Consider the following 26,619-nt stretch of genomic DNA (forward strand, 5'->3'; position numbering starts at 1 on the left):
AGGATGAGCATTCAATTAGCAGATAAAACTATCAGATTTCCTAAGGGTATTATTGAAGATGTACTCGTTAAAATCGACAAATTTATATTCCCAATTGATTTCGTTGTTCTAGACATAGAGGAGGATAGCAACGTCCCCTTAATTTTAGGAAGGCCCTTTTTAGCAACCGCCAGAACAATTATTAACGTTGGCGTAGGTGAACTCACACTTCGTGTGGGAGACGAAACAATCACCCTTCAAGCCCGTAATTCTAATAACACATCAAAAATCGAAGGTGATTGTACAAATCATTTGGCTAAAACTAACAACATAGTGCAACCTTCTTTGCAGAAAACAGGTTTGAAGAACATACATAAGCCAAGCAACAACAAAGAACCTATCCATGAAGAACGAAGGTTACAAATCGAGGAGCTAGATGAATGGTGGACACATAAACCGAGAAAACACGATAAACCAAAACCATGCCATGAGGAGCTTAATTCCTCCAAAAATTAACTTAAAGTTGGAGACAAAATACTACTCGATGCAGCAGATCCTCGAATCGCCACTTCTGAACCAAATGAAGCAACCCCTCTTATGGTAATTAGTATTTTTCCATACAGTACGGTCGAGGTAAACCATTCCAAATTTGGCACATTCAGGGTAAATGGTACTCATCTTAAACCTTATGTTGATAAAATTAATAGCAGGAATGAGGAGTGTAAACTCATTGATTCACCATGATCACGCACCAGAGAAGTAAGTCGAGCTTAGACTATAAATAAGCGCTTCTCTGGAGGTAACCCGAGCACTAACAGTATTAATTTCTTTAAATTTGAGTTTTTAACATCTAACGTACTAACCGAATCATGGTACACAGACTCTCTAAATACCACACGGCCAGGCACACGGGCGTGCCTTAGGCCGTGCGAAAACAGGGCAAAATTTTTCCAACACAGGAAGTGATAAAGTCGCCACGGCTTTGCGACATGGTCGTGGGTGAACCTGCCAAAACAACACGGGCGTTCAACACGCCTGTGCCTCGAAACTGTAGACGAACCTGTCAAACTAGCACGCCCATCCGTGGGTGAACCTGTCAAGTTAACACGAGCGTGGGCCTATGTACACGGGCGTGGGAGAAGCAAACGAAGTGAGACACGGCTGTACGACACGGCCATGTGCACTCACACGCTCGAGCAACACGAGCATGGGTCAAATGTCAGACGCGCTCAAATTCAAAATTCACGAAACACACGGGCAAAAATTAGGGCACACGGGCATGTCCCACGGCCGTGTCCCCCAAAATCTATAAAAACCCCTCACTATTCATCACCTCCCTCCCCCAAAATCCCTAACCCTAGCCACTGCAACACCACACGCCCTGCCCCCATGCCCGTGCGCCGTCTACAACACCGATTTCAACGCCTCAAGTTCCTTCTTTTTGCATTTGTTTACTCTTTTCTCTCTATCTCCTTTGAATATTTTGTTTATTTCATGATTTCTCTGCTCTATTTGCTTATTTTAAATGAATTCTGATAGTTAGAACAATAGAATACTTTTGCTTGTTTATAAGAATTTTGTCATTTTAGTTACTCAATTATGCTCTACTTTTTCATTTTTCCTAGTTTCATGAAATTTATGCTTCCCATATACATTCATTCATATTCCTGTTACATTATTCCAATAATACTATAACTTGATACATTTAGTAGTTTTTTTTACTTCATCCACTACGTAAGTCTCATGAAATCTTCATATTTAGTTTTGTGCTTCTGTGCTATTTCTGGGATGTATTGGTTGAGTTTCGATTTTTCAACACAGGTACAATGTCATCATCACGTGGTATGAAGACTGATGTTCCCACCTCGAAGAAGCGGAAAGGAGTAGCGTCATCCTCGGGTCCCATCTCAAAAAATCGACACCCCTTTCTCCAATTTCCACCAGGAAATCAGGAGGAACTTTTTCAGATACTTCGAGCCTGACCTTTAAGTGTGGGCCGCTGCATTGACTGGACTGTGCTTGAACAAGTTCAGTTGGCTGACGATGTCCGAGCCCTCCTAACAACCGATCTATGGGAACTCTTCTTTCCGATCATCGAGCCAATGTACCTTGAGCTTACACTTGAACTTTGCTCGACCTTCTATGTTCAAGATGTCATGACCAACTTCGATGACCCTAGAATGGTCCAGTTCCGTCTCGGCGATTTAGTCCACTAGTTAAGTGTGCCCGAGTACGGTATCGCTTTGGGCCTTTATACGGAGGAGTTCATGGAAGACACCCTCCATCGCCACATCCACTACTCTCCTTCGAAGTGTTGGGATGCTTTGGTTCCAAGCTCAGCTTCCTACGATCCCAGTCGCTCCAAGGCATCGGCTCTCTCTCCCTCCTTGAGGTACCTACACGCCATCTTGGCACACACTTTGGCAGGATGGTGAGAGAGCACCGGCATCGTCAACACTCACGACACCTACGTTCTATGTAGTATGGCGAATAGGCACATCTTCGACCACGCCTACTTCATTGCCCTTGCCATTCGCCACCAGACGGAGCGATATTGGAGGGGGGTCATCTCCATTGGCCCCTACGTAACTCAGTTGGCTCGACACTTCGGGCTCCTCAACATAGCGGCCCAATCATCCTTCCTCACTCTCATCGGCCAAATGTCTCCACAGGGCATTTCGAGCATGTTATATATGAGGATGATCGAGGAGCGCCGAGGAACCTACCCTCCTCAATACCGCCTCACCCAGTCCACCGAGGAGGAAGACCCTGAGGACATTACTGATGATGTCCCTCCATGTCACGAGGACCCACCGTCTCAACCACCACCTCCTCATCGTCCAATTCATGCAGCGGCTTCATACACTGACATCCCTGAGCACCTTACTCAATTCGAGCAACAGTATTTTCGGTGCTTCGATAACATTGATGCTACTCTGCAGTAGATTTGTCAGCACTTCCACATCTTATCGCCACCCCCACCTCGCAAACCATCTGGCGATGAAGATGTTTAAAAACTTTTATTTATTATTTTATGTTGTTCCTTTTATTTTCTTTTAAGACTACTTTTTAGTTTTCTTTCACCTTATTTTTATTAGGTTTTATAATTATTATTTTACAATTTTTAATTTCGGCTAATTCATTACGAGTACTTATTCTTCCTTATATATTTCCTAAAAAAGTTCCTGATTCTATCACAGTTATAAAGAGCTCCAAAGCTCACTATTACTCAAGAACTTGAAACTCCATTGAGAAAGGTTTTTCATGACTGCTATGCCCTGCTCGACCACGACCATAGCCAACTTGAGATATAATATTCTTTTGGCGCAGTATTTGTAGAACCCAACCTCTACCACCACCGGAGTATCCTCCTTCACCCTCATCATTGCTTTATTCGATTATTCTCCATAACCTTAATTCAAGGAGTTCATTCATCATTCAGGAAGTTTCACTTCTCTCCCTATCTTATGATTATCAATCTATCTTTTTCAATATATCTATCTTTGTACATTGAGGGCAATGTACATCTTAAGTGTGAGGGGTCTTTTATATCGTCATTAGAAATCCCTGAATTGTGTCTTATTCTCATGTGATCTTCTCATGCCATGATTAGAATGAATTTTGATTAATTTATGATTTTTATTGATATGTCTTGAATTAAAACTTAGGAATTCATGAATTGATTGTTTAAACTTTAAGATATTAAAGAATCAAGCATGATAAGTTGACTTTTGAATTTAAAATTTTATAGGTTGTTTCTCCCAAGTTTAGGTATTATCTTGAGTTGAAATTCACAGGTTTAAACATCAAAAAGCCGTAATTTTTGTGAGATTTTGAGCATTTAGAGCACATACTATTTCTTTCATGCTCACTTTTATTGTTGCTTTGAGTATGTTAGTATTGAATTGTTATTTTAGAACTTCCTTGACTATGCATGTCAAGACCACACCATTTGATTTGATATGTCAAAATGATAAAGGCACTTAGGTTTAACCCACTCACTCCACAAAACCCTACCTTCATAATAACCCTTAGTAAACCCCTTTGAGCCTAACAAGCCATTAATTGATTTACCCTCAATATTAACCCATACACCATTATTATTGAAATCCCCTAATTTGATCACTATTTTTGTTGAGATTTGATTTGAACTAATTGCTTAGCTATGCTTTGCTCTTCTATGTATTTGACTTGCTTTAAAAAAAATCATACTTACATATTAGTAGTAATTTGGTATTGTTGAGCAGCAGTATCTAAATTCCATCTTCTGAGAAGAAGCTCACTTGTACTTAATTGATGTTTAATTACTTTTTCTATTTAGGAAATTTTCCAATTCAATCTCGATTCTAACCTTTTCTTTCAGCTTGTGACCACACCCTCTAACCAAAGCCATGTTACAACCCTTTAAAGACCTTTTGATTAATGTTCATTTCAATATATAATGGTAGAGATTTGATTTTCATACAAGCCTATGGTAATGACTTTTCATTATTAACTATTGAATGCTTCATGTATTGTCCTTAAACACCTCGAGTGATTTGAGTGAATCTTTAGTGAGGATGTGAAACTCTGTGATATTTTAAGTCGAAGGTAATTACTTAGATGAGGGGAGACACCTATGCTTTCATGATAAAATACTCAACTTGGAATGTTTTGGAACTTTGATGTTCTTTCAATCAAATTCTCAATGTATGATTACTTATGGATTATTTTGAGATATTATTAATAGGAATTATAAGTTAAGAAGAATTTATTTTGATTGTGAGTTGAGGGTTTTGCTTGAGGACAAGCAAATGCTTAAGTGTGGGGGTATTTGATAAACCGTAATTTATACATATTTTTACCCCATGCCTAACGTATTTATGGATGGTTTCTCCTTAGATTTGGTGAATTCAATGCTCCTAATCCTTTAATTTCATGTTTTATACTTAGGAGAGCATAGGAGAGTAAAAAGAGCGCGAAACGGTCGAAAATGGAGAAAATAGACCCACATAGGAAAAAAAAAACATGGTCTGGACTTCTTCACACGGCGTGTCACACGGCTGTGTCAATTTGGCAGGATCAAAGCACGATTTACACGGGTGGATCACACGCCCGTGCCAATTTAACAGCCTTGACCACAACCTTCAATAATCGCACACGGGTGTGTCACACGGGCGTGTCCCTACCGAACCCAAGTTTAGTCCAATTTGAAAAAGGACAATTTTGAGGGTTCTTAGGCATTCCAAAGCCTATTTTAAAACTTGATGAGGCACTTAGGAAAGGGGAGGCAGGGGAGGAAGCAAGATTACTCAAGGAAAGCCGATTGATCCATCTCAAGATTCGGATTCATCATCAAGACTGGAGATCTCCCTTCAAGTTCCTTCAGGAGTTTTGGGTTTTCTTATGTTTTGTTATCTTTATGCTTTTGAGATGTTTTCTTTCATAAGTATAAACTAAACCCCTATAACTAAGCGGAATGAAACTTAAGACAGATCTTGTTATTATTATCTGAATTGTATGATAAATATTTGACTTGTTCTTAATTATGTGTTCTTAATTCTTGTTTTGATATTCTAGGATATTGATTCAAGTTAAGCTCTTATTCAGAGGAGGAATAGACCCTGTCTAAGAGTAAATTTGTCATAATTAAGCAGAGCTGATTGCGCGTCTAGAGATAGGGTGACAAGATTTTGCCGGATTAGGGTGAAACCTAATAAGGGAAGCCATAGATCGAGTTAATGAAATTCTAGGGTGTTAATTAGAAAGAGATTTCAATTATTCAACCTAGGATTAGACGTTATTAGTCTCGAGAGAGATAATAATATAACTTAGGGATTTCTACGGATCAAGTCAAATAAATAAATCGTCTGATTCAGAGTCAAATAACAAGTGAAGTCTAGGTGGATTTGTCCTTAGGTATTGTCTCAATCAATCGAATTTTCCCAAAAGTATTTTTCCAAGTTTTTCTTTCTGTGCATTCTTAGTTAGTAATTAGTTTAGACAACCAAACCTCTTAAATTTCAGGCTAGATAATAAAAAGGAAGTAAATACTAGTACTCGTAGTTCCTTTGGGTTCGACAATCCGATCTTGTTGAACTATACTACTATTCGATAGGTACACTTGCCTTAATCGTGATAATAAGTTAGTCTCAAGAACGTTTCATTTATAAATCTTTAAAACCTGTTACGAATATCACGCATCAGTAATAGATTTTAAAAACATAATTATGTATACAAATAGATTTAAAAGAAATTATATGTATAAAATAACATGGATTTAATAATGTATATAGATCAAACATATGTACCAATATATATATAATAATAATTTAAATAATACATAAGATATGTAGGATTTTCCTTTAAATAACAAAGATATATAATAAAATATGTGAATAGATTTAAAAGAAATTAATGTATAAAATAACATAAGATTAATAATATACATAGAATAAAATTAACTTTATCATGAATTATATATATAATAATGTATAAGAACATTTATATAAAATATTATACAAAATGTTAAAATGATATGATATAAAAATTTTACAATAATGACTTTAAAAAACAAAATACAATTATCAAAGTAGCTCAAAATATAAAAATAAGTAAACAAGAATTAAAAAAAATGAATGTGAAATGAATCTAAAAAAAATGATGAAAAAAAATTAATTAAAATAAAATTAAAATAAAAGAGATAATTTACAAATGAAATAAACTTTTGAAATTAAAATGAGGACTAACGCGCAATGCGCGTGAACGTGCGAGGATTAAAAATCCAATTATTCCAAGTTTCTGAATGCACCATGTAAACATGGATCAAATCAAAACAGCACACAAGTGTTAGGAAAGAATTAAAAACAAAAGAAACATAAATGTGACCTAATTAGATAACGGCAAAACAAGGAGGGACCAAATGCGTAATTAACCTAAATCAATTAGGTGCGCGGATCCTCCCCAGGTCGGGTCGGTTCATGCGTGGGTTCCTCCATCACCTAAACGGCACCGTTTCATTAGCTGTTAAAGTTGGAAAAAATTTCTTTGAAAATATTATTTGCCATTTTCTAAAGAACAGCCATCATCCTTACTAGGGTTTCGGCCTCTCAAAGGCTACCCTTCAATGCTTGCTACACCACCAAATATGGTGGCCGACGCACAAAAGATAGCCTGGATCTGACCGACCATGATCACGAAAGTCAGGTAAGTGTTCATTTCTTTCCCTATTTTTATTTTTATACATTAACAACAATAGAAGAAGATAAAAAATGAAAGATCTAGATGAAATCAACTTTAAATCTATTTAAAAAAATAAGAGGGATAGATCTATCAAAACGAAGAGGATTTCAATACCTCCTTTTATCTTTTTTGCAATCACAAAGTAAATCCACCCTTGAAATCAAACGAAAGCCAGATCCACTAAAAAAATAAACTCAACCCTCTGCTAAATTTATTTGATTTTTTTGTATTCCTATATGCCTTCGTAATCCATTTACAGTAGAAATGATGGTTTTTTATAGCCGATTTACAGCATAAATAAAAGAAAAATAAAAATTCTATTTTCTTGCTGTCATTTGCTAGCTTATTTTTTCTGTTATTGGCATTACTGCTTTTGTTATTCTTCTCGCAGGTTCTATGGCCATACGGAGCAGAAATCGCTCGTAGTGACGTGGAGGAGGCTTGAATGCTGCGATACTGGTTTCGTGTGAGGCTGTTGCGCACTTGAGCTTGGTGGCTTAGGGTTTCCAGAGACCTCACCTGTCCGGGCCATTTGGGCCAGACAATCGGGCTATTTTAGAAGTGGATTGTTAATTTTGTTAGGGATTTGGGTTTAGGTTTATTAGGTTGGGCTTATTTGGGCTTTTATTATTGGGTTATAAGTGATTTGTAAATGGACTTTGATGATGAACTTTTTTTGGTTTTTTTTAATTTTTTTTAATTTCTGGTTTTTTTCTAACGGGCCTGGGCGAAATGGGCCTATTACAGCTATTTTCTAGGATTTTCGTTATACACCTGGAAATTTTTTGACGCAAATCCAATCACGAAGTATTTAGAACCTAAAATCAGTATTTAGAGACAACCACTTCCTACGAGAATTAATATCCCGAAGGAATGTTAAATTCGAGATTCTCACCTAAATCAACAGATTTCACAACAATTAAACTCTTGCCACAATAAGAAAAACAACACGCTCATAAAACTTAATATAAAACACTTACCCACTTGATCGAAAAACTAACAGCATGAAGAACTTAGATTCAAAAGGAGTGAACAGGCAAGGGCGAAATTAACCAGAAAGGATATAGAATGATGAAAAAAAATTATTGAAACAAAAAACAACCAAAGAACAAAGAAAAAAACGTGAAACGGGAAAATAAAGGAAAAAGAATGTGAAACAAGAAGTGGGAAAAAATAGGAAGATTTTGTTGGGATTTTTAAAAAATAATAAAATATTAAAGAAAATAAAACTAAAACCATCTCAACTACCTGATTTTTTTATCAAATTAACTAAAGATAAAATTTGATTAAATCACAACCACTACATGGTTAGCTCAAACAAAAATAGCAAAAATTTTGCGACTTCGCTCATGCAAAGATTCGAGCAAAAAATTATAAGGTAAGCTAATACTTTACCACTGAATTAGCAGGCTCATTCTAATACAAATTGAACAAAAAAATAATTTTTAAGTCAAATAGACAGAGATAGGACTAGGAACAAAAATAACCAATTTTTTTTCAAAAGAGAGATTTGAACCCATAACCTCAAACACTCAACCAATGCTCTTAACCACTAAAACAAATAATTAATTTTAAAAAAATTAACAAATAAAATATTCAAATTTTTGGGGCATTAGAGTTAAATATTAAACACATTATATGTGCAAACTTGTTGTACACAAATAGAGAACATAGATAAAATTAATATATGAATTTGATTCATACAAAATATTAATTTTATATATTTTACCGAATTTATTAATATAAACAGTTATATTAATTGATTTTGGTCAAAATATAAAAGACATGGAAATTAAGATTTTTTTGGAAAGAATATAATTAATATATGAATTTAATTCATACAAAATATTAATTATATATATTTTACCGAATTTATTAATATAAACAGTTATATTAATTAATTCCTGTCAAAATATAAAAGACATAAAAATTAATATTCTTTTGGAAGGAATATAATTAATATATGAATTTGATTTATACAAAAAATTAATTGTATACATTTTACCGAATTTGTTAATATAAATAGTTATATTAATTAATTTCAGTCAAAACATAAATGACATGGAAATTAATATTATTTTGGAAAGAATATAATTAGCATATGAATTTAATTCATACAAAACATTAATTGTATATATTTTGTTGAATTTATTAATATAAACAATTATATTAATTTAATTTCGGTCAAAATATAAAAAATATGAAAATTAATATTCTTTTGGAAAGAATATAATTCATTTGTCTAACTTCCTATTTTTCTTCTCTATTAATAATAAGAGAATAATCATATATTCTTTTGAAAAGAATATAATTCTTTTTTCTAACTTTCCATTTGTCTTCTCTATTAATAATAAGGGAAAAATCCTATATTCTTTTGAAAAGAATATAATTATTTTTTTCTAACTTTCCATTTGTCTTCTCTATTAATAAGAGAATAATCCTGGGTTTCCTTTTTAATATGTGATATCAAAGAGGATAAAAGGATGATAATCTTTTAGTGTGTTAAGGTTACCAAGTTAATAAAATAAAGGATTAGAAACCGTTTTTAATTCTTTCTGAAAAATTCAAGAGAAAGTGGTTGTTCTTTTTTACGAGGTGGACTATGTAGAGGTCGAGATATTTTTCGTTGTGCCTTGGAATTGACATCGAATCAGCAACATCCTTTTAACGGTTTCAGTAAAGAAGTTATATTTCAACCTGCTTCATTCATCGTACATGGATCTGTGGTTGATGATTGTCGAAATAATTTTTCCGCTACGCCATGAGGCGTACTAGCAATCCAACAGAGAATATGGACCGCATTGAGCAACCCCGACACCAACAAAGGGTGCCTCAACGTTACATCCTTCCGGACAACTCTGAGGTTCCAACATTTTTTATCCTTGTAAATTTAATTATTGGTTGTTGTATATTTTTGGAAACAACATTCACATTACATTATTGTATATAATTTTGGTCAACATGTTTAATTTTCATACTTATTTGAAAATGATATATTTGATCCAAATATTACATCTAATAAATTTTCGCATCAAGTCGTGAACAATATACACTGAGGCACTGATCCAAATGGTACATTTAAAACTCGTGAACAATATACACCCAAGAACTGATCCAAATATTACATCTAATAATTATTGGTTGATGTATATTTTATTTCAAGTGATTCAAAAAAATTATTAGTGAAGGCAAAAATGAAAAATACAAAACTAAGACTAATAAAAAGAACCAAAACAGAAGGAAATAAACATGGGATTAGTAAAACAAACTTGAAAAAATTTGGAAAAAAATGAAAAAAAAAGAAAAAAAAGGGGGAGAAGGTTTTTCATTTTCCTTTCTCTTGTTTTTTTTTTCATTTTCAATATTGATGCAAGTCTCAGGACCCAATTTCAGACTCATGGATGTGATGGGCTTACACTACCTCAAGACCCAACCAAGCTGTCAATTTTCAAGCTGAAAAGATTAGTTAACTCGTGACAAATATTTGTACGAGATGTAGACATTTATGGATTACGATGTCTTCATAACATTTGAAGACCAATCTCTTAGCTTGGAAACACACTTTAAATTACTTGATTTCGAGTTCAGGAACTCAAGTTACAATCGTTTTAGTTTAAATAATATTGGGTTTAAATAATATGACGAGAAATACTGCGTGGCCAGAATTTCTGGACGAGATTATGGTGAGAATTACGAGATTTAGGCTTTTAATTTGAGTTTAAATAATATTGGGTTCAAGTTTTAGGCTTATTTTTTATTATATATGAGCCCAATATTGTATTTATCACCTCTTATAATTTTTTTATTATTTTATTCTAATTTTTTTTATAATTATGAAGTATTTTAAGTTATTTAGGAGTTTTATGTCGACAAAAAAGTTTAGATTAAAATTACTTCTTGTTTATGTTAATTAGAGTTCTAGTAATCTGAAGAGTTTTATTTAGATTTATTTAGCTAGTCTATATAAAGGCCTTTACATTGTACACAAAATCAATTCATTATTATTTAACTTCTCTTTTGAGTTAATAAATTCTCTTTGAGTTTTTCTTTTGTACAATTTCTCTTGAGTTTTCTTTTAGAAGAGTTTTAACTGTAACAGCCCGACTTTGAGCCTAGTCGGAATAATGGTTTCGAAACTAATTCGAGGCCGGATAAATTATTTTTAATATTATTTTATGTGTTATAGCATGATTATATGAGTGCATAAAAATTTTGGTGAAATAATTTTAGCGATTGTTTACTTAATTTCGAAAAAGGACTAAATCGCATAAGGGACAAAAGTTTTATTTCATTAGCTAAAGGTGTCAATTAGCTATGGAACATTAAATTAGAGGTCTTTATTGAGTAAATAGACCATAAAGTTGTTAGTGGCTGAATATAGGGACAATAGAATTGTAAAGTCAAAATTAGGTGAAATTTGGTAACTAATTTGACTAGAATATAATAAAATAAGGAAAAAGTTATCTTTTTTTTTTCATTTCTTCTCTTCTCCCCTGATTTTGTTCAAGAAATAAGGCCATGAGAGCTTGAAATTTTCAGCAACTTTAGAGTCTTGCAAGTAAGTGATTTTGATGGTCTTTCTTAATGATTTTGTACTTTTGGGGCCCTTGTAGCTTAAGCTAACTAATGGGAGGGCTATTTTGAAAAATGATTGAGAGTTTGTGGTTTTGACATGATAGTAATCATGTTTATTTCTGAAATTTTATGGAATAAAATGAATCATGGTTGTTAAACAAACAACTTTTGTGAAAGGATTTTCATGAAAACACCTAAAATAGACCATTTTGTAAAGATGATAAAATGAGTGATAAGTATGAGTAATAATTGGAATTTTGGGCTGCTTCTAGTATACAAAGAATTCATCTAGGCTTGGTTAGTGATAAAATTTGATGAAAATCGATTTATGATCCTAGGGGTAAAATTGTAATTTTTACAAAGTCTAGGGGCAAATTTGTTATTTTACCAAAAATGTAGTTTATAAAATGTCTTGATTAATTTGATGATTAAACTAGTAAATTTTATTGTTATAGATTAAGAAATACGAAATCTAGACCTAGATTGGGGGAAAGCCAAGCTAGTGGATTAAAAACCGACTAGTCGCCCACCTTTTGTATACCGAGGTAAGTTGTACATAAGTAAGGAAAATTTATCGTTATTATGTGTGGAATGATTGAATTTGAAAAATAATGTTGAATATGCTTATGATTAATGCATGATGAAATTTAATGTGGTAAATTTCTGGTTGAACCTAGGAATAGATTGGATATCCATGCCATTACATTTGGGTGATATGTGTGCTAGTGTAAGACCATAGCTGGGACATGACATCGACCACATTATGAGAGCCAGTGTAAGGCCATGTCTGGGACATTGCATCGGCCACATTATGAGAGCCAATGTAAGACCATGTTTGGAACATGGCATCAGTAATGTTATGAGAGCCAGAGTAAGACCATGTCTGGGACATGGCATCGGCCACATTATGAGAGCCAATGTAAGACCATGTTTGGAACATGGCATCGAAAATGTTATGAGAGCCAAAGTAAGACCATGTCTGGGACATGGCATCGGCATTGAGACGAGAGCTAGTGTAAGATCATGTCTGGGACATGGCATCGGCCTCGACATGTGAGACAGTGTAAGACCATGTTTGGGACATGGCATCAGCAATTTACTCTCTTGTGTGAGGATTATCAGATATCCTTTAGTACCCCAAATGATTTCACAGGTTATTTTAAAGCTTATGATAAAGATATGGAATGATATAATCATGTTGTGAGTGGTACATGTTCTTATTCGAAACTCATGATATATGAGTCTAGTTAGAATACCTTAATGGTAAGAATGACATGAGTAAGTTCTATCTATGAAAATGATTTTGGGACGATTTTGTAATCTTTGCTTATACTTGTGATATATAAGCATGTAGTGATATTTACTTTTATTCACTCAAGAATGTTGTGTTGATTTATAATATTCTAATGTTGTGTTGATTTATAATATTTTATGTGTTTAAAAACGTATAGTTGATGTTGTTACTTATTTATATGCAGCTTATTAAGCTCTATGCTTACTTCCTCTCTTTTCCATTTTCATATAGTGCCGCCAAGCTAGCATTAGGAATCCAGGGATGTCAGAGGCATCAATCACACTATCACCTGAAGCTTTTGGTATAGCTAGTTTAAATGTTTTAAGTGTGGCATGTATAGGGACTTGGTCTTTTGTCTAGTGTCATGTTAGTTTAGCCACAAGGGTTGGCTCATATGAATGTGATATTCATTTTGTATAGGCCATTAATGTTGGCTAATATTGATTATTATTAAATGAATTTGATGAAAATTTTCATGGTTGTGGTTATTTGATTATGTGTGCGTTATGCTTGGATTGGTTATGTTTGATGTTGTGTAGGTTGGTGCAAGTGATGGTGGCAAAAAGGCTTGGTAGATAGCCTTGTTTTTTATCCACACGGGCAGACACACGAGCGTGTGTCTAGACTGTATGTGACAGATGGTTTGTCTTATGAGCGTGTAGTCAGGTCGTGTGTCCCCTACACCTAAATTTGGAAAAATAGAATGCTCAGTAGCAACCACACGAAAGGAGACACGGCTATGTATCTCAACCGTGTAGAGGACACGGCCTAGTACACAGGCGTGTACCATGGTCGTGTGCCCTTAAAGGATTGCTGACATTAGAAACAAAATGTCAAGGTTTTTGTACATGGGTTGAAACTCTGGCGTGTCATGGCCGTGTGGGAGACACGGGTCATGGACACGGGAGTGTGCCAAGCCATGTGAAAGCCCCTATAGGTTCGAATCGAAAAATATATTTGCACGGGCTAGGAACACGGGCGTGTCCCCATATGTTCAAGCTGTGTGAGCCACATGGGCCTTAAACATGGCCATGTTAAGAAGACACACGAGTGTGTCGCCCTTTCACACGGTCATGTGCCCCTATTTACTTTGAAATTTTTCAAATTTTTCTAAAGTGTTTAGTTTATTCTCGAACCATTTCCAAAGCATGTTTTGGACCTCGTAAGTCTATATTAGGGTCGTTAAGAAAAAGTTTGAAAGTTTTAAAAATCGAACAAAATTTTGTGACCCGAAAATGATTGTGTGTATGTGTTTAAGCCAGGTAACATCTCATATCCTGTTCCGGCATCGAACTCGGGTAAGGGGTCTTACATTAACAATCTTTTCAAATTGTGGAGATCATCATCTTTATCATTTGGTATCAAATTTGGGTATTTTGGGTGTTCTTTGTGTTCTTATAAACTAATTTCCAACCAACTGTCTCAACTTTGGGTACTCGTAACAATGATGACGATGGGGACAATGAAAAGCCTTGTATTCATTCTAATACTAGAAGACGAGGATATCGTTACACTGATGAAACTTTGGGTTCTTGTGAGAAGAATGATCCCTGTAACATCCCGAATTAAGGCCTAGCCAGAATAGTGGTTTCGAAATCACAAATCCAATTTTAAAATAATTATTTCATGATCATTATAAGGTCTAGGATATGAAAATAAGCATGTGTTAAAGTTTCATGAAGAAATTCTATGTGTAAGGTGTCCAATTAGAAATTAAGGACCAAATTGAATAAATTGCAAAACTTGGGTTCTAGAATCAATTAGTATGAAATTACTATGGATTATTAATTAGAGGTCTTTAAAGAGTAATTTTCTAAATTTCTAAGTTTTTGGACAAAAATGGGCATGCATGGAAAATTTTGGAAGTTTAGTAACGAATGACATTTTGGTCATTTGGTAATAAACTAAATAAAAAGGGAAAAATCAAGCTAAAATCAACTCATTTTCTTCTACATGCTGCCGAAATTCTAAGGGTCTCCATAGCTAGGGATTTCAACATTTTCAAGCTCAATAGTAAGTGCTCCCTAGCCTCGTTTTTAACGTTCTTCGTATTTTTGATATCCTCGTAACATGCTCTTTCTATTTCTACCCATATTTCAAGCTAGGGTTCATGTTAAAAAATTTACCCATGCATGAGATGTTTGTGTTTTGATGATTTATGGAGTTAAAAAATTTACCATGCATGAGATGTTTGTGTTTTGATGATTTATGGTGGAATATGAGAGTTTAAAGGATAGTAAACAACTTTTACTAAGTAGTTTTTCATGGAAATGGCTTAAGGGACCATTTTGTAAAAGTTGTGAAAATGGGTAGAAAAATGTGAAATGAAAGAAAATGTAGGCTGCTATAGGCAAGAAAAATATTCGGCTAGGCTTGGATAACTTAGAAATTCCATGCATCTCATTATACAAGCCTTAGGACTACATTGTAAAAGTGTGAAAGGTTAGGGGCAAATTAGTCATTTTGCCCAGGGGTGAGTTTTAAATCCTAAAATGAAAAATGTGATGTATTAATAGTCAAATTTTATTGATATACACCCCGAGGAACCAATTCTAGATGTCGATCATGGAAAACAAAAGGTTTCGGAATAATCGAAATATGAAACCGAAGCAATTACCAGGTAAGTTCATATAACCCGAAGTAAACTCTTCATATACTTAAACATGCATATTCTTGAATGTATGAAAATTTAGATATTCATGGCATGATAATTCATGAAATACGCTTATGTAAATGAAAGATGATAAATGTCTTGGTTGAAATTGAAAGGGAGATCCGATGGATAAACTATGGCTTTCAAGACATGAGATCCTACATGTGTTGTAGAAAAGGATTTAGCCCGGACGAATAATCCAATGATCTCAAAATAGAAAGGATCTAGCCCGGACTGGTGTTCCTTGAGTGATCGAGACTCCCGAAGAATATGGGTGCATTAAGGATTTAGCCCAGACGGGTAATCTGATTGAGGACTGAATTTAGCCTGGACTAGCAATTCAGATCTGAGCTTATGAGAGCAATTGTCATCAAGAGAGATTTAGCCTGGACTCGTAATCCCGACATTGCTTTATGAGTTACTACTATGGGGGATTTAGCCTGGACTGGTAATTCCAGCGTAAGATATAAAGTTCACGGGAGTGCGTACTTAAGATGATAACTTATATGACTTGACTGTAATTAGGCTATCCATCGAGATTTCTAAGAAATTCAATGGGATTAACATGAGAAATAGGAATGTGAATATTGAATCGATGAGCTCATCTAATATTAATGATATGATGCATTGTTATGAGACTAACTTGATGATTGAGTGCATGTGATAGGGAAACTAATTCATGCTTGTTGGAATTATTACCTATTGTGGTTGTATGTTAAATAACCGGTAAGTTACTTTCCAATTATCCGGACTTACTAAGCCTATAAATGCTTACCCTCTTCTCTTTCCCCCTGTCTTACAGAGCTCGTGGACTCGTGAAGATTGGAAGACGATTGGAGAATCAACACACTATCGACTTGTTCTGCTTTGGTATATAGATACTTTTTATTTTGTTTAATGACATGTATAGGATTTTTGGTTATTTTGTTATGTGTCATTTGGCTAGCCAATGTAAGGGTATAAATGGTATACTTATTCTTTTGTATATGGCCATGAGATATGGTTCATATTTATGTAGGTTGTAAACCTACTAATAATGCATGTTTATGATTAAATGTTTCATGAGGTATGATGATGAGGTTTATCATGAATGGATGTTTGAAATGGAACCTAATAATTTGAGAGTGGATATAGCATATAATGGTATATGGTTATAATATGGCCTAAGCATAAAATGTGCTATGTTAATCCTTAATGCGAAAAGGATAATTTAGCATGTACTAAACCGATGAGATGAGGTTAACATGCAACGAGTTATGTCAAAGTTATTCAAAAGTATAATTAGGCCATGTTACATACCATTGATATCTTTAACTGCGTATGGATGATAGAGGGTGACCAAAGGCTTGGAAAATAGCCCTGAAAAGGTCCACATGGGTAGACACATAGGTATGTGTCTAGGCCGTGTGTGACACACGGTCAGCCTCCATGGGTGTGCTGCCCGGCCGTGTGTCCCCTGCACTTAAAATTTTAGGTCAATTTGCATGGTAGTAAACACACGGGTAAAGACACGGCCGTGTGTCTCAACCATGTGGAGGACACGGCCTAGCGTGCGGGCGTGTGCCTCAAAATGAATGATGATGTCATAAACAGAATGTCCAGGATTTTGGACACGGGCGTGTCTAGGCAGTGTGAGGGAACAGGACAGGGACACGGGCTTGTGCTTGGCCGTGTGAAAATCCCTGTAGGTTCGAAATGAAAAAATAAATCCAAATAATTCAACACTGATGGGACACATGGGCGTGTCCCTAAGCACACGAGCATGTGAGGCATAACCCTAGTAATTTTTCTAAAATTTTTTATAGTTCTCAGTTTAGTCCCAGATCACTTTTAACATATGTTTTGGACCTTGTACGTCCATAATCGGGACACTATGATATCGTGTAGTCAGTTTTAAATTAGAATGAAAATTTATAACTTGTATTTTTCGAAAGTGTCCGAGTATATGTCTGGTAACGCCCCGTACTTGTCTCGGTCTCGAGTACGGGTAAGGGGTGTTACAATCCCAAAGTATATTGTGAGTGAGAATTAAAAATTAAACTTATGCTTCATCACGATAAATGCTCGGAAAAGGAAAAAGTCTTATTGGCGAGCTTTGATTTTTCAAATTATGCGCTGAGTTTGTGAATTCAACTTGGAATTAATAGTCAAAGAAAATACAAAAGGTTAATTGAAACACGAGATGAGTTGAAGCAAGTGATGCGAAAGCGTTACATTCCTTCTCATTGCTACAAAGAGGTCAAAACGAAATGTTAACGCCATATTCAATTTCATTGATCAATTGATGAGTACTTCAAGAAGAGATGGCCAAACGAAAGGAGGAGTACAACCAATTTCTCACTTTTTGTGAAATGTTATTAGTGTAATTCAAAAGATTATGAGGATTTTGACCGCCTTCGAACTTACCAACGTCCAAAGTAGAAATCCTGCACAAAAGATGTGAAATACGGTATTCACAAGTATACGAGTCAGATTTTAATATAGTTACAACAGAGTAGGTAAGTACTCCGAGGATCGTATCCAATGGAGGCTAGCACTACCTTAATTCAAATCTAAACATAAATAGATCTAATTAGTACTTTAATCAAATTATAGTACGGAGAATTAAAAGGAGTTTGATAAACTATACTAAAAAAATAAGAAAGGAATAAATGAAAAGTAAATAAATGAAAAAAACGAGAAATCAAATAATCAAATATGTATCAAATCTGGGCATGGGTGATTAACTTGCTTTGGTAGTTATAATCAACTGTTGTCTCAGGTTTTCTTATTTAATCAACTATTCAATACCCAGTAGGATCTTCCGATTCGTCTACTGAAATACTGAGTCGGCAAGAACAACTTGTCTTTCGACGTCACAGTCCAGACCGGTTCAGGGTTAAGGTGTTCACGGATAGGCCATACCAAATTTGGGTTAATTTCCACCTTAATGACTTCCTAGAGTTGTCAGGCCTAGAGTTTAGATTCTTCCTTTCCTGAATAGCTAATCCATTAAGAAATCCCTATAAAATAGTTAATTATTCATACCTCCACTCACTAATCCCCCATAGGAGGACTAGTTCCTCATGGATCTAATAAACGATATAAACTTGATGAAAAGAATAAATATAAAGAACAATAATAGAGTTTAGAAGATGCCTAATTTGTATTGGAATTAAGCTAAAAATCCTCATAGAGTTTGACAGTAATTTTAGAATCTGATTTCTCCACAAAAGTAAATAACAAGATCGAAAATAAAATCTAAAACCTAAGAGAATGGAAAAACTAAAGACTAAATCTAAAGAGAAAATCATACAATATGAAAGGTGTGTATAACATGTACAAAATGAACCTATTTATAGATTTTAGGGTGGTCGTCGTCCTTAACCTAAGTCAACTACTGTCCTCGTGCTTTGTGAGGAATGCAGTAATCAAGAAGAATGCAATAATATTTCTGTTACTTTGTACAGGAGTAGCACATGCTTTTATATAACAAAAGTAATCTAACAGATTAACTGACAACTAACTAACAGCTAACAGATTAACTAACTTTCTTTATTAGCTACTCTAACATAAAATAGGATTCATAAACTCGATTAACTCAAATTTTTTTCATTTGATTCGCTTGAATGTTCACCCTTAGGTTTGGAGGCACCGACGAACACTATAGATTTCAGTTCATTCTCATACATGATTTTTCATTTGGGTAATTTTTATAAACAATTATTTCTTTTGAGTCGGTTTTGAGAAAAAACATAGAGAGATATCTAATGTATAATAACAAAAAAGAAGGTTTCATTAACCTTAATCCTAATAAGTCCATCTGCTTGGAACTGCCAGTTAACAATATAATCATAATTAGCCACTGATGTAGCCGTTCGAACTACTAACCTTACCTTTGGCCTGATCTAAAGGTCCACCGAAATGTGGGAGGGTTTGGGCAAAAATATATGCTCGAAAAATGCGTTTGGACAAAAAAAATAAGGCCTGTTTAAAAAATAGGTCGGGCCTCAAGTAAGACATTTTTGGTCCAGGCCCAGCTCAGCCCGAATTCACTAAAAGATAAAAAAATGCTATTTTTAAATATTATTTTCTTGTTGTTTCTCCCTATTTTGCTACCATTTTACTATTGCGTTGCTACTATTTTGTTTTTATTGTTTGGATATTGTATAAAATTTGTTTTATTGTTAATTTTGTTATTATTTTAGATGCATTTGTTAATTTTGTTATTATTTTAGAGGCATTTACTTGTTAAGTTTCATATATCTTAGTGTTATTTAAGTATACATATTTTTTAAATTTTATTTTCTATTTGTTAGGAAATATTTATTTTGATGTTTTTAGTATTTTTGATGTACTATATATATTTAAAAATTAATACAGGCGGGCCTGGCCCGAATTTAATATTTTTATCCAGGTCAGGCTTGGCAAATTTTAGGCCCATTTTTTGGGCCGGGCCCAGGCCTAATTTTTTAGGTGGACCGAATCCATGAACACCTCTAATTGATAAGGACCAAAAAGGTATTTGTATCTATTTGTTATTCAAATTGTAAAATTCAACTCGACTCGAACTTAAAACTCGAATTACTTATTTGAGTTGACTCAAATAACTCGATTCGGTTAACTTGAAATTTAAATATTTTTCAATTTTTTCAAAATCGAATCAAGTTTTACTAACATCTACGAACAATTCAAATATAATTATATTAGTAATTAACTTCCATCAAATCAACTCTAAAACCCGAATTAAACACTAAAAACTTAACATTATTTTCTTTAGATATTAAAATATATAACTTTTGTTAAAAAAACTTGTCAAAGTTGAGTACCAAATTATATATTAAATCAATTATTTGAAGTGTTATCAAATTAAATATTTAAAATTTATTTTCAGTTTTTCTAAAGAAAACCCCAGCTTCAGCTCAATCATGTACTAATTTTAGACAAATGTATAAGTATTTTATTTAAACAATAAACTATTATTATTTACAGTAAATAAGTTGACCAAGTTACGTGTTTGGTTATCCTACACTAATTTGTGTTGATAAAATATATTATTGAAAAAAGTTTTAACAAACAAAATTGTATGGGTAAAGATTACTTCCAATCAAGCTGTCTATATAAAGGGCAAACAAGATTGTCATGCTGCAACAATTCGAGGCCAAGCTCCTTAACTCTTACTGCTCCCCCATTTTCTCGTTCACTTTAATCTCTTTTAATGGCGGTAATAACACTTTACACTGTTCTGATAGCAGTAGTAGCCATGTCTCTACTTTCACTGTCATTCAAGAAGCTGAGGAGCACAAAGGTTAAGTTGCCACCAGGCCCCTACGGCTTACCGCTCGTTGGCTACCTCCCATTTCTTGGCAGAAACATCCACCAAACTTTCATGGAATTGGCCAACATCTATGGTCCAATCTACAAGCTCTCTATTGGACAGAAATTATTTGTCTTAATTAGCTCTCCCACCTTGGCAAAAGAAGTGGTACATGACCATGACATCTCATTCGCCAACCGCAACCCAACCATTGCAGCACTGGCTTTCTCTTCCAGTGGAAAGGATATTGCATTCACACCCTAAGGGCCAGAATGGCGCATGCTGCGCAGGATCTTTGTCCATGAGATGCAGAGTAATGCCAATCTTGATGCATTTTATGCTCTTCGGAGAAACCAAGTCAAGAAAAGTATTAAAGATGTATATGGCAAGAATGGAACAACCATTGACGTGCGGATGCTAGCATATTCAACTGTCATCAACATGATGACCAGCATGTTCTGGGGTGGCACGCTTGAAGGAGACATAGGTGCTAACATCAATGCTCAGTTCCGAGATGCAGTATCGGAACTCCTCATTATCTGGGGGAAACCAAATATTTCGGATTTCTTTCCATTTCTGGCTAGTTTTGACATTCAAGGGATACAAGGAGATATGAAAAGGGCATCACGATGGATGGAGAAAATCTTCGATTTTGTCATAGATCCAAGAACTAAAAATAATACAAATATTTCTAATAATGACTTTTTAGATTTCCTCTTGGAGTTCAAAGATCATGAGACAAGGAAGTCGCTCTCCCGACCACAAATCAAAGCCCTTTCTTGTGGTGTGGTTTCTCCTTTCAACTATGTTCTTTCTTCCCTTCTATATTACATGTCACCACCTTGGCAAAACTTGAGTCCCCTTTTGGTAATTTACTTCGTATGTTCAATTTTCAATGGACAGGACATAGTAATTGGGGGCACCGGTACAACCTCCACCTCTTTTGATTGGACAATGGCAGAACTAATGCTACACCCGGAAGTAATGAAAAAAACCCAGGAAGAATTGACAAAAGTTGTAGGTGATGCCAACGTTGTGGAGGAATATCACTTTCACAAACTGCCTTATCTGCAAGCAGTTGTGAAGGAGACATTAAGATTACACCCATCGGCCCCATTGTTGCTACCTCGCTGTCCTTCCCAAACTTGCACCCTGGGTGGATATACTATTCCAAAAGGTGCAAAGGTGTTCTTGAATGCTTGGGCTATGCATAGGGATTCTCAACTTTGGGAGAATCCGTATGAGTTTCGGCCTGAGAGGTTTGTTGGTGATTCTAATAAACTGGACTTCTCTGGGAACAAATTTCACTATATTCCATTTGGATCTGGTAGGCGAATGTGTGCGGGGCTTCACCTCGGGGAGAGGATGTTGATGTATACTTTGGCTACATTTCTGCACATGTTCCATTGGAAAGTTCCGGATGGTGAAAAGCCTGACACTGGTGAAAAATTTGGAATTGTCTTGGAGAAATCAACGCCCTTGATTGTTATTCCGACCCCTAGATTGAACAACTTAAAGCTCTATCACTAGAATTATCTCATCCTTTGACTAATGAATTTATGTTTTAGTAGAAATGAGGATTTAAATTTTATCATATACTAGCAGGCTTAGGCAAGAAAATTTTGGTAAAAGTACCACAAAAACCTCTTATTATATCTTGGATTGTATTTTAGTCCCTCTATTAGAAAAGAATGAGCAAATTAGCTCATGTACATTAGATGAGTGAGCAAAACCTCTCTGTGTTTATATATAATGTATAATAACAAATTTATCTCTTAATCTTTACACACTTATTCAATTTGACCCCTACTCTTTTATTAGAAGCAAATTAGAAATTTTTTAAACTAATAAGACTAAAAGGTCAAAAAGGCTTTAGTACAGATTAAAAAAGATCAATTAAACCCTTTTAAAATTAAAAAAAATATATATTTAAAAAACCATAAAATTATAAACAACAATTATAAAATTTTTATTAAAAAAATAAAAACATCGACCCATTAAAATCTAATGGTTATAATTTTTTTTAAAAAAATTGACCCCAACTCTTTTATTGGGTCAATATTTTTACTTTTTAATAAAATTTTTATAATTTTATAATTTTATAGTTTTTAAATTTTGTTTATAATTTTTATAATTTTTTAATAATTTTTAAATTTTAAAAGGGCTTGATTTACTCTTTTTTTTTATTTACTAAGGCCTTGTTGATCGTTTAGCCTTATTAGTTTCAAAATTTTCTAATTTACTTCCAATCAAAGAGTAAAGATAAAATTGAATAAATATGTAAAAGTTAAGGGCTAAGTTTATTATTATACATTATATATAAATACTAAATCAAACATTTAATGGTTAAATTTTAATGGAGGAATTGTTTTGTCCACTAATTTAACACCGGGACTAAGAATAAATTTTTCAATAAAAAAACTAAAATGGAATATTGAATATAATAAAGTGGGTTTTGTAAGATTGTTATCAATATATATATTTTTAAATTTAAGTACGATACTTTTTTACCCATTCAATTATGAAAAAAAAACATTTATTTAAGTTTTTGTTTTCAACTAGACTTAGGATGGACTACATGTTCAGATGTAAAGGCTCGCTTGAAAAATAAAAGAGTTTGAATAAAAATATAAACTTAAAAAATGGATTTAACCTAAACTTTTGTTATGTTGATGTTTGTTGTTATTTTGCTACCATTTTGCTATTATATTGCTACTATTTTATTGTTATTATTTAAATATTGTATAACTCTTATTTTATTGTTAATTTTGCTACTATTTTAGAGGCATTTATTTGTTAGGTTATAATTATCTTGGGCAATTTACTAAAAAAAGCCCTTTTATTTCGTTATTTACCGAAATGGTCTGACTTTTTCATTATTTACAGGAAAGGACCATTTTCCCCCAAAGTGCGTCCACGTCAGCGCGAATTCAGGGTACGTGTCAGCAAAACGCTCCCCAGGGAAGCGTTTTGCCCCGTTTTTTAAGGTTAGGGTTTTAAATTATTTTAGGGTTAGGGTTTTAGTGTTTTTTAAGGAAAAATTAATTTAATTAAAGTTAAGGGTTAATTAATTAAATTAACTATGAAATTAAAAAAATTAATTAAATTAGGGTTTATGGTTTTTTAGGGTTAAGGTTTTTGATTGTTTTAGGATTAGGGTTTTAGTGGTTTAGGGTTTTAGTGTTTTTTAAGGGAAATTTTAACTTAATTAGAGTTGAAGATTAATTAATTAAATTAACTATGAAATTTAAAAATCAATTAAATTAGGGTTTAAAGTTTTTAAGGTTAGGGTTTTTTATTGTTTTAGGATTAGGGTTTTAGTGGTTTAGGGTTTTAGTGTTTTTAAGGGAAAAATTAAATTAATTAGAGTTGATGGTTAATTAATTAAATTAACTATGTCTGCCCCCAACCTGATATATGCGTTATATCGGATTGGGGCACTGGAATACTAGTCGCAATTAAGCGACAAGGAAGCCAATGGCATCGCACACACCATCAGTATTACCTAAGGCACGTTGCGTTCAACTACTACGAAATTATCGATCTACAACTGAACGACGACAAGTGAACAACATGGGTATTTAATCTCTATTAATATAATTTCATTTGTAATATTCAATTTATTCTGAATGGAAGAGTGGTTTGTAATTTTCGTTATCAACTTATATTGGCATGGTATGAGATAAGTAAGGATCGTTTTCATGAGATGTTAGCGGTTTTGCGTTTAGTTAACGAAGAAGGCGCAGACTACCTTTGTAACATACCTTTCGAACAGTGGACACAAGCATACGATGGCAGCCTACAATATAGTCATATGACCTCGAACTTGGCTGAATGCATAAATTCTGTTCTAAAAGGAACGCATCATTTGCCGACAACAACCGTTGTGCGAGAGTCATATTTTCGTTTAGCGACACTATTTTCAAAGCGAGCAGCGAGTTATAAAGGCCAAATGCAGGGAGGCCATGTATGGTGCGCGAAGGTATTGCAAGAGATTAAAAAGGCGAAAGCACGAGCCAACACCATGGACATAGTGTGTCACGATCGCGACAACCTATGGTTTCTTGTGACGGAGTTTGACAGACCGAACCAAGGTATTATTGGCAAGCAATATCATGTACACTTGAGAAACAAGACATGCGACTGTGGGGTGTTTGGCGCACTACGTTATCTATGCGCTCATGTAATTGCAGGTTGTCAAAATCTCCGTCTGGATCCCACGACGTATGTTGACCAAGTGTACAAAATAGAATACATGTACAATGTGTGGAGACACGTATTCCCACCGATCCGAGATGAACGTAAGTGGCTATTTGTATTACTTGCTCCATTTAAGCTGTTACCAGATAGAGAATTGCGTCACAAACTAAAGGGTCGACCTTACCCGACTAGAATACGTAACAATATGGATATCCAAGAAAGAACAAACCAACAGAGGTTGTGCGGATGGTATAGGAACCCAGGCCATATAACTCGATCATGTCCAAATCGGAATAGCTTATAGTTGTTGTAATAAAATTATGTTGCATTATTTATATTTTATTAAAAATATAAAAATATTAAAAATATTGCCGTAGTCAAAATAACATTTATTTTAATAAAAATTATTAGCTAATTTAAAAGAACATTTATTGTATTAAAATTAAAAAAAGTAAAGTACAATTAAAATATTAAAAACAAATTTTATTTTATTATATGAAACTATATAAAAAAGTTTCTACAAATATATTTAAAAAATCAATGTTGGTGCCGGTCGAAATTAATGCCACCTGGGGGTCGTCGACGGTTATGCGCTGGATTCCTCCTTGGTTCAGCTTCCGGTGAGGGTTGTAGTTGTTCCGGTGGGGATTGGGGTTCCTCTGGCAGGCGATCTGGTTATGGGTATTGGGAGGATGACCCACCTTGATAAAATAATGAATGCGGAGGTGTTTGCATCACCCATGGTGGAGGTGTTTGAATCCCATAAGGCAATAGGGAATGGTAAAAAGAAGAGCTTCCTGACGGAGCATCGTGCGATCCCTCATGCGACGGTGGCCTATTGATAGGCGGTTGACTCGGAGTAATTGGGAACGGAGATAAATCAGGCCATGCATTCCAACTTGCCATAGGACTAGGAAAAGGAAACATAAAAGGGTTAGGATACATATAAGGGCTAGGATACGCACCTGGCATAATCTAAAAAGGCTATGATATGGGTGTCGTCAGTTGAAGTGTTGGCACAGGTGGCTGTGTGGGCGTTGTTGATGGGCCCGGTGATTGTTTGGGCGCTACTGATGGGCCCGCATCGTCATCCCTTCTTCTTGGATTTAAAGGGCCCCGTCGTTCCCTTTGCACACAAATTTGTCATCGCCTCTCCTCTTCCGATAGTATATATGGCTTGCTATGAATCCTAAACCATGGCATGTATTCCGGCACGCATGCTAACTCAGGAACGATGATCGGTTCTCGAGTAGGTATATAGTCATACTGATTTTTCCACATTTTGATATATTATGACTAGTGTCTCGGCCAATCCGTATTTAATAGACTTAAGTCGACTTTGTACTCATCATCGAGCACCTTAGGTTCCACAGGAATCGGTTGTCAGAATCCAAATTAGCG

At 34.5% G+C, this 26,619-nt stretch overlaps 1 protein-coding gene and 2 long non-coding RNA genes across 3 annotated transcripts; 2 read left to right on the forward strand and 1 right to left on the reverse strand.

Annotated features, from left to right (window-relative positions):
• Positions 1-6,619: 6,619 nt before the first annotated feature.
• LOC121204640 (uncharacterized) lies at positions 6,620-7,434 on the reverse strand. Its single transcript, XR_005899829.1, has 2 exons — positions 7,315-7,434; positions 6,620-6,959 (listed from the first exon to the last, which is right to left on the reverse strand). It is a non-coding gene; the product is annotated as an uncharacterized lncRNA (long non-coding RNA).
• LOC107895115 (uncharacterized) lies at positions 6,966-7,890 on the forward strand. The gene is made up of 2 exons (XR_001683412.2): positions 6,966-7,164; positions 7,592-7,890. It is a non-coding gene; the product is annotated as an uncharacterized lncRNA (long non-coding RNA).
• A 13,407-nt stretch (positions 7,891-21,297) lies between these two features.
• LOC107894356 (labd-13Z-ene-9,15,16-triol synthase, chloroplastic) lies at positions 21,298-22,548 on the forward strand. The gene has a single exon (XM_016819639.1). It carries the CDS (start codon positions 21,298-21,300, stop codon positions 22,546-22,548), a length of 1,251 nt encoding a protein of 416 aa, XP_016675128.1.
• Positions 22,549-26,619: the final 4,071 nt, after the last annotated feature.

This window comes from Gossypium hirsutum, chromosome A08 (assembly GCF_007990345.1).
Source record: "Gossypium hirsutum isolate 1008001.06 chromosome A08, Gossypium_hirsutum_v2.1, whole genome shotgun sequence".
In the NCBI taxonomy this organism is placed as follows: Eukaryota; Viridiplantae; Streptophyta; class Magnoliopsida; order Malvales; family Malvaceae; genus Gossypium; species Gossypium hirsutum.

Coding starts and splice junctions, on each gene's coding strand:
- LOC107894356 (XM_016819639.1), top strand. CDS start 21,298: ATGCTGCGCAGGATCTTTGTCCATGAGATGCAGAGTAATGCCAATCTT.